Below are 8,697 nucleotides of genomic sequence, written 5' to 3' on the forward strand. Positions count from 1 at the left end.
CATACCTATGGGCAATTTAGAGTATCCAATCAGCCTACTATGCATGTCTTTGGAATGTGAGAGGAAACCAGAGTACCTGGAGAAAACCCACACCGGCCGAGGGTGAACATGCAAACTCCACACAGGTGGACCGACCTGGATTTGAACCCAGGTCCCCCACTGCGAGGCCGACACGCTAATTTCTCATCCGCCGGACCACTTTGTATTTTGTGAAAAGGGAAACTTAAGTGTATAAGTTCATTCTACCTTATTTTTAATATTACATTTTCTATTAAAATGCTTTATGTATGTATGGCTCTGATTTATACATTGTTTACTTATTTCTTGTGCATTGATGTGTGCATAAACAAATAGATTTATTGTTTGGAGACTTGAGAGACCCCAGAAACACCTGTGCTCATTTGAGTTTCAGTCGCAACAGTTTGTAGAGTAATATTAGTTTTAAAAAATAAATGTATTTATACGTGGTATATTTCTTTTCTTTTTGATTATGCTTTTATTGGCATGTAACTATATTTGTATGTGACTATTTGTTGTATCCTGCTTGTCTGAGCTGAGACCTTTAGACTGTAAATAAAGCTGATTGATTGATGTAAATACTTGAGTGATTTGTATTACTTTTTAACCAATTCTTAACAAATGATCACAAATGTAAGCCATTTTCAAATTTTAAGACCTGGTGTGTCAATATTCTTCAGCAATATAATAGATGTATTATTTAGGGAGAAAAACAAAAGTACATAACACACAAAGTAACACTTTTATTTTCCATAAATTGTATTTTTACCCAAATTATAAAATGTTAACTGTTTAAACGAACATTAAACAAACTGTTACTAATTTGTTTTTATGTAAAGGATGATTTGATGTGCACAACTTTTTAATAACACGATCCAGTTTTTTCACAAAGGACAAATGTTATTACACAAAGTTCTTCATACACTCACTCACATAATTATTAAAAAAAGAATATTTTTATAACAAAAGAAAAACTTCAGGGCAGCAGCATACTGCACATTCTTGTCATCTAAACAAACACCTGCAAAATAAAACAGAATCAATGAGTTACAACCTTGTATGCATAGCATGGTGTGCATTTGCAGAATAGACATTGATCTCACAATTGTGATCATGTTTTTAAATAAAAAGGAATTGAAACATTCTTAACAATGAGACATTGGATTAACACTACATAAATTAGTCGTGTAAAAAAGTTATTGTACTGCAAGAGCACAACAATCAATGTTGCACTGTCAATACCTATTTAAGAAAACCGAAAATGCAAAATACTAATCAATTCTATCAGAATAAACCCCTAGTGTCGTGTCGGGTACATATGTCATGCTGAATATATATATATATATATACAAGGAACATAATTATCATGACTATACTACAAAAAATAACACCATACAACCATACTTACGTCCTATTATTGTTTGGAGCCACAGCATGTTTGTTGGGACGTCTCCTTGTCCTTCTTCAGAACAGTAGGTCTCACCACGTCCACATCACGTTGTAGGTGATCATAAAGGCCCGTGAGGATGCTTGTAGATGCGTAAAAGTCGATCAAAAAGTATGATCCTCGTTGGTGTTTCTGGTTGTGTTTATACATCGCATAAGGCAAGAGTCTCTGTCCAAGATTCTCCATGTCTCTCACCACAGCGCCCCGGTCCATTAAAGCCTCCACGGTCCGCCGGAGAGCCGCTGCCGTCTCCGGTCTTTGCATCGCCTTGAGGATAAGGGCGAGTTCGTAGCGTGGCATTGTTTCCGCCTTTTTAGCGACAGTTTGAAGCAAATGCTTAATCGGTGCTTGTCATTGCCAGCATCTCCTCAAAGTCGACCACCATGTTACGACCAAAGGAAGAAGAAAGGAACTCTTTGATGACGTGTAATATCTGCGCCTGCACGCGTCGTTTGAGACGAAATTAAAAAAATGTCAACAACTATTAAAAACTGTTGATTATCATTTATTGTGTATTTTTTTCAAAGAGGAATGTAATTTGCGCTTTGAAATATTTTTATTTTATTTTATCATAGATGGTTGTGCTAGCAAGAAAGCATGGTGACAGACCCCTCACTCTGTACTATATTTGTTGGCGCTCTGAATTAAAGTATTTCTTTCTAAATAAGTTGAACTTTCCAGAGATATTTTGCTGTATTTTAACTTCTTAGAAATATTTTGAATGAGCTATGTCCTTTACGTAGAAATTCCCGTTTGATAACTATTACTTTTTTTTCTGGGAGTGAGGTATCTTCAGTTTTTTTGTCATTCCAATTCGCATGCGCACATGTGCTCAAGAGTCTTGGTCACTTTCCTCCATTTCAGCGTGTTTGAAGATGGCGGAGAAAAAGTCCGTGCCTAGCGATTTGTACAAACATGTGTATTCGTTTCTGCTGGAAAATAAGTTCACCAAGGCGGCTGGGCACTTTGTCAAGCAGATTAAAGTGGTAAGTGTTTGGTATCAGATCATTGCATTGTCCGCCTCTTAAGATTTCGACAATCTCGTGCTACTATATATTCCAAACTACAGCCTTGTGCGTATAGAAGCTAGCACGTGGATTAGCCAAGACCAAATCTGCCCGCGGGATGTTTCTGATTTAAGAATTGAATAATTAATTTACATTTTCTGATCGACTAGATTTGTGCAGCGGTTGGGGAATTCACTTGTTTCTGTATTTTCTTTACTAGAGTCCACAGGATCCAAATGAAGAGCGCCTTCTCAACATCTACGACTTCTGGTTGAAGTAAGTTGTCTTTATGTCGGAAATATTGCTTTGGGGGAGTTTGCATTTCAGTATAACAATTGTTAAAGTATTCATGAACTTCATACAATATTTTCATTGAACAAGTTAACAAAACACGTGTCAATGATTTTCACAGCCATGCCTCACCTTACGAAACTAAATCGTATAACTGTATATCTATAAATGCTTAGATCGCCTGAAGCTCGAAAACGCAAAACAACTGCTGACAAGACTGGAGCTGCTGGTTCATTAGCCAAGAAGGCCAAAGTCAGTAAAGAGAGCTCCAGCTCCAGCAGTGAGGAGGATGAACCGGCTCCCAAAGTTAAAAAGACGACTCCTGCTGGTAATATTACTGCACTGTGAGGATCGATTTTTCGAAACCAGTATCAAGACACTTTTCCTTTTCACCAGCCAAAGCAATAGCAACTAAACCTGTGGCAGCGAAAGCTGCATCAAGCGGAAGCAAAGACACAAGTGACTCGAAAGGAAAAAAGAAGGCTCCTGCCAAGGTAGTAGCCACATATTAAATAACAAAACATTTTTGTAATCATAAGTTTGTTCGTTTTTCTTTTTTTACTCATCTAGGTTCCCGCAAAGCCTGCAGCAGCTGTTAGTGGAGAAAGAAAGAAAGACAGCAGCTCTAGCAGTGAGGAATCAGACTCTGAAGAGGAGCAACCTACCAAAGCTCCTTTAAGTGAGTGTTTCGGCCTTTTCATATCCTACTACATTTTGTTATAAATAGATAATCAACCATATCTTCATCTGTATTACAGAGCCAGTGACTGCCGCAAAGCCCAAAACTCCAGTGCCTGCTAAGAAACAAGAGAGCAGCAGTGAAGAAAGTTCATCGGAGGACGAAAAACCAGCCAAGGTGAACAAATTGGCATTTTGTTGAATACAGGGGAGAATTAAAAACAATTTTTTAAACTGTTGGTAATAATTGTTGCACCATGCATTGCTTTTTACCCACAGGTAGAAATTACTAAATTGTAATTCTAGTTCAGTATTTTTGACCATTTTAAATTTTATTTGTTTGCTAGGCCCCAGCAAAACCCGCTCAAGTGAAAACCGTTGCTGCTGCTAAAGAGTCCAGCAACAACGTCTCATCGTCTGAAGAGGAAGCCCCGCCCATCAAGAAACCTAAAACAGGTGTTTTCATTTTAGAAATTCAATACATGTCAATGGACTCCATGACATATTTCCATTTGCGGCAGTTATCAGCAAATTAGCTTGCCAGTTATTGCCTTTAACATTTGAAGTTTAATTCTCAACAGGAAAATACAGTGCTGTCCCACCTCCCACTTCTATTCAGAATGCCGTACCTAGTAAAGCAACTGGTGAGACCAATTAAAGATGTAATCTCATTGTTGAGAGTCTAACAACACTTTTTTTGCAGCAAAACCCACACCGGTAAAGAAGACTCCAGCTCCGAAACCTGTTGTGAAAAAGCCTGCTGCAAAGGAGTCGTCCAGTTCAGATAGCTCAGGTATAAACCATCATACTTGGCCTGCTTCAAACTATACATTGTTTTATTTATTCTGTGTGTGTGTGTCTTGTTAGATTCAAGTTCAGATGAAGAGGAAGAGCCCCCAAAGAAAACCCTGGCCAAGGCCACACCAGCGAAGGCAGTTCCGGTTAAACCGACACCTGCCAAAAAAGATGATTCTTCAAGCTCCGGTAACTAATTTTCCCCCCCACTCTAACCCAAGTTAGTATTAGCACTGATGTACATGCTGTGCATTTAACAATATTATTTCTCATACATTCAGACAGCAGCTCAGAAGACGAAGCTCCAGCAAAACCCACCGCTAAAACCGCCACACCATCGGCACCTTCCAAGAAGAAGGAAGCAACCAAAGCCAAGCCTGTTGCGGCGAAGGCTGCCGTTCCCGCCACCAAGACTCCCGCTAAAACCAAGCCAGTTGCGGCGAAGGCTGCCAAAGAAAGCAGCTCAGACTCTGATGACTCGTCATCCGACGATGAAGCAGCTGAAGCCAAGCCAGTTGCGGCGAAGGCTGCCGTTCCCGCCACTAAGACTCCCGCTAAAGCCACGCCAGTTGCGGCGAAGGCTGCCGTTCCCGCCACCAAGACTCCCGCTAAAGCCAAGCCAGTTGCGGCGAAGGCTGCCAAAGAAAGCAGCTCAGACTCTGATGACTCGTCATCCGACGATGAAGCAGCCGAAGCCAAGCCAGGTGCGGCGAAGGCTGCCATTCCCGCCATTAAGACTCCCGCCAAAGCCAAGCCGGTTGCGGCGAAGGCTGCCAAAGAAAGCAGCTCGGACTCTGATGACTCGTCGTCCGATGAAGCAGCCAAGGCGAAGCCAGCTAAAGCCGCCGCATCGGCTTCTAAGCCTGCGAAGCCCACGGGGAAACCTGCTGTGGCAGCAGCAACAGCTCAAAGCAGTTCAGATTCTGACTCTTCATCCGAGGATGAAGAGCCCGCAAAGGCCAAGGCACCCGTTACTAAAGTCAAGACGCCGCTAAGTAAACCTGCTGCGAAGGCTGCCACTCCCGCAAAGGCTGCCACCCCCGCAAAGGCTGCCACCCCCGCAAAGGCTGCCACCCCCGCAAAGGCTGCCACCCCCGCAAAGGCTGCCACCCCCGCAAAGGCTGCCACCCCCGCAAAGGCTGCCACCCCCGCAAAGGCTGCCACCCCCGCAAAGGCTGCCACCCCCGCAAAGGCTGCCACCCCCGCAAAGGCTGCCACCGCAGCAGCAGAAAGCAGCTCCGACTCAGATTCGTCATCCGAAGACGACAAACCAGTCAAAGCAAAGCCTGCGGTTGCGAAAACCTCTACTCCAGCTTCAAAGGCCCCAGTGGCAAAAGCCGTTGCTCCCCCCAAAGCAGAAAGCAGCTCTGAGGCTGACTCGTCATCTGAGGATGAAGAGCCTGCTAAAGCCAAGCCGGCTACCGGCAAGCCTTCCGCTCCTGCTGCAAAGGCTGCCGTTCCTGCTGCAGAGAGTAGTTCAGACTCTGACTCCTCATCTGAAGACGAGAACGTGAAAGCAAAGCCAGTGGCAGCAGCGAAGACTAAGGCTACCACCTCTTCTTCTAAGGCTGCCACCCCAGCAAAAAAAACATCTGAATCTGACTCCTCATCCGAGGAAGAACCCAAACCTCCTAAATCCAAGGCCGCTACGGCTAAAGCGGCCGCTGCGACTAAATCGCCAGCTCCTCCAGCAAAGGCTGCAGCAGAGAGTAGCTCGGACACAGACTCAGATTCCGACTCAGACTCTTCCGAGGACGATGCTAAAGCCCCGGCAAAGAAACCTACAAAGACAGCCGCGGCCGTCGTTACACCGGCGTCGGCAAAAGCAAATCCGGCCAAGAAGGCGGAGGAGAGTAGCTCCGACTCGTCCGATAGCTCGGACTCTGAAACGGAATCTAAGAAAACCCCCGCCAAGTCCGCCGTCGCCAATGGGAAAGCTTCCAAGGACAACGCTAAAGCAAAGAAACCTACCAAGACAGCCGCGGCCGTCGTTACACCGGCGTCGGCAAAAGCAAATCCGGCCAAGAAGGCAGAGGAGAGTAGCTCGGACTCTGAAACGGAATCTAAGAAAACCCCCGCCAAGTCCGCCGTCGCCAATGGGAAAGCTTCCAAGGACGACGCTAAAGCAAAGAAACCTACCAAGACAGCCGCGCCCGTCATTACACCGGTGTCGGCAAAAGCAAATCCGGCTAAGAAGGCGCAGGAGAGTAGCTCCGACTCGTCCGATAGCTCGGACTCTGAAACGGAATCTAAGAAAACCCCCGCCAAGTCCACCGTCGCCAATGGGAAAGCTTCCAAGGACGACGCTAAAGCAAAGAAACCTACCAAGACAGCCGCGGCCGTCGCTACACCGGCAAAAGCAAATCCGGCCAAGAAGGCGGAGGAGAGTAGCTCCGACTCGTCCGACAGCTCCGACTCAGAAACGGAATCTAAGAAAACCCCTGCCAAGGCCGCCGTCGCCAATGGGAAAGCTTCCATGGCTGCATCTAAACCTAAACCCGCAGAATCCTCGTCGGGTGATAGCAGTTCGGAGGAGGAAACCACGGGTAAAACTTCTACACCTGCGCAGACCCCCAAGGCTGCTAAGGCCAAAGACGGCAGCAGCTCCTCAGATAGCTCCGATGATGATGACGACGAGGCTGCCACCAGACCCAAGGCCAACGGTAAGTGAACGCATTCAAAACAGCGGGCCGAGCCAAATGATCATCTCAATTGTCATAGGTACCAACGGCAAGCAAAATGCAAAAAAGTCGAAGCAAAATCAAGAGGAAGTGCAACAAACGACTCCCAAAATCAAAAAAGATGCCACCACACCCCAAACATTTCCCAAAACCAAGAAGGTAAAGCCCCCCGCTTTATGTACCCACGTAAACACACCTGAGTATTATTTTGTGAACCCACCACTTCTGATATTTTCCAGGCTTCCAACGTACCTTACCGAAGAGTAAGGGAAGAAGACGTTGAAGTGGATCCCCGGTTCGCAGACAATTCTTTTGACGCTAAGGTAAGCGGAAGAACCAGCAAAAGGTGTCCTGCTCATTTGTCCCGTTTTTTAAAAAAAAATTAAATAATGTACTTCTTGTTTTCAGATGGGCTCTTACGGCGACTGGGGCCAGAAAGCCAACGATGTTCTCCGCTTTACAAAAGGCAAATCTTTTCGCCATGAAAAGACCAAGAAGAAGAGAGGAAGCTACCAGGGTGGCCCCATAGACATGGGGGTCAACTCCATCAAGTTTGACAGTGATTGAAGAGCCCATGACCCTGACTGAACTGTACACCACCTGTAGTGGCACAGACCACCTTCCAAAAACAGTTAGGACTTTGACAAAGTTTATATTAGTTGCGGATGCCGACTGGCTGCTCATAGCCACAAGGCAGTAAATCACCATAAAGGCAAGAAACATGAAGAAAATAACCAGTAAGGTTATTTTAATTTTGTTTCTTTCTAATGTAAATTTTTTCTTTTTTATAATGAATACTTCATGATCGCAGAGTGTCAAGTCATAATGCGAGCATAGGTGAGAGTTTGGACGTGTTAGTGTTTCTACTTTAAACAATTTAGTGGAAAACTTGGCTGTTTTATGCTGTATATTTATTGTTTTATTGCAGCTCATCAATTAGGACTTCACATATTTTCAATGTTCCCCATAAGGCAGTTTGCGTTCAATCTTTCACAGGAAATTTAATTTTTAACTTGTTTGTTTGTAGTGTCAGTTGGCTAATGGATAAACATGTTTCTCTTTGCATTTACTTTACTGTTATTGGTCGATCAACCTGAATGTGAAATTAAAATGGAACTGTATTTTCAAGAATGGTGTCGTTGTATATTTTGCCGGCCCTAGGTGGCGCTGTCGCAATATAGACGAATAAAGAACCCGCCATCAGTTTTCAACCAAATTGTGGGATTTGGAGAATATTCAAAGTAGAGCAAATTGACAATACAAAAGTCTGCCAATTTATTTATTATTTGCATAATTAGTTTCTGTACAAGGGCACAATACATGTCTAAATCATGCCAGGTTATCCAATCAAACTGGTTGGGGATGTTTAATTTCCCCAAATGCATTTTCAAAATTAATATTGCATTTTTTCCCTATATATGTCAATAGCATTTTGTGGGCTTAAGCCTTATGTACATTAGATGGAGTCTGTTTTAAGGGGGTAATTACATCATGGAGGTTTCTAATAATGTATGTACTTTAATGCTGGATAAGATTAACATACAAAATGAAAGCCTAATGCCATCTCCAGATTTTAACATTATTCTTAATATTTGTGTCATGGCTTCTTGTCTGAAATTCCTCAGGAGTTGGGGATTTTAGTGCACGTTTCAGCCTCTATTTCTATTCTCATGAGCCTATTTCAAGGAAATGAGTCAGCACTTCAATAGCCTAGGTTCAAAGAGACCTTGTTAATTTTAAAACCAAGAGATAATCCATTTAATAATGATATTTTTCCGTG

At 43.6% G+C, this 8,697-nt stretch overlaps 2 protein-coding genes across 2 annotated transcripts; one reads left to right on the top strand and one right to left on the bottom strand.

Moving 5' to 3' along the window:
• Positions 1-741: 741 nt before the first annotated feature.
• Positions 742-1,878, bottom strand: mrps6 (mitochondrial ribosomal protein S6). Its single transcript, XM_077612737.1, has 2 exons — positions 1,427-1,878; positions 742-1,039 (listed from the first exon to the last, which is right to left on the bottom strand). Exon 1 carries the CDS (start codon positions 1,763-1,765, stop codon positions 1,433-1,435), a length of 333 nt encoding a protein of 110 aa, XP_077468863.1. The 5' UTR covers positions 1,766-1,878; the 3' UTR covers positions 742-1,039; positions 1,427-1,432.
• A 406-nt stretch (positions 1,879-2,284) lies between these two features.
• Positions 2,285-8,048, top strand: nolc1 (nucleolar and coiled-body phosphoprotein 1). The gene is made up of 14 exons (XM_077612734.1): positions 2,285-2,451; positions 2,693-2,748; positions 2,940-3,091; positions 3,160-3,257; positions 3,334-3,442; positions 3,522-3,619; positions 3,789-3,897; positions 4,023-4,085; positions 4,145-4,234; positions 4,309-4,425; positions 4,518-6,899; positions 6,958-7,076; positions 7,157-7,240; positions 7,326-8,048. The coding sequence occupies exons 1-14, from the start codon at positions 2,341-2,343 to the stop codon at positions 7,482-7,484; spliced, it is 3,747 nt and encodes a 1,248-aa protein (XP_077468860.1). The 5' UTR covers positions 2,285-2,340; the 3' UTR covers positions 7,485-8,048.
• Positions 8,049-8,697: the final 649 nt, after the last annotated feature.

This window comes from Stigmatopora argus, chromosome 11 (assembly GCF_051989625.1).
Source record: "Stigmatopora argus isolate UIUO_Sarg chromosome 11, RoL_Sarg_1.0, whole genome shotgun sequence".
Lineage (NCBI taxonomy): Eukaryota > Metazoa > Chordata > Actinopteri > Syngnathiformes > Syngnathidae > Stigmatopora > Stigmatopora argus.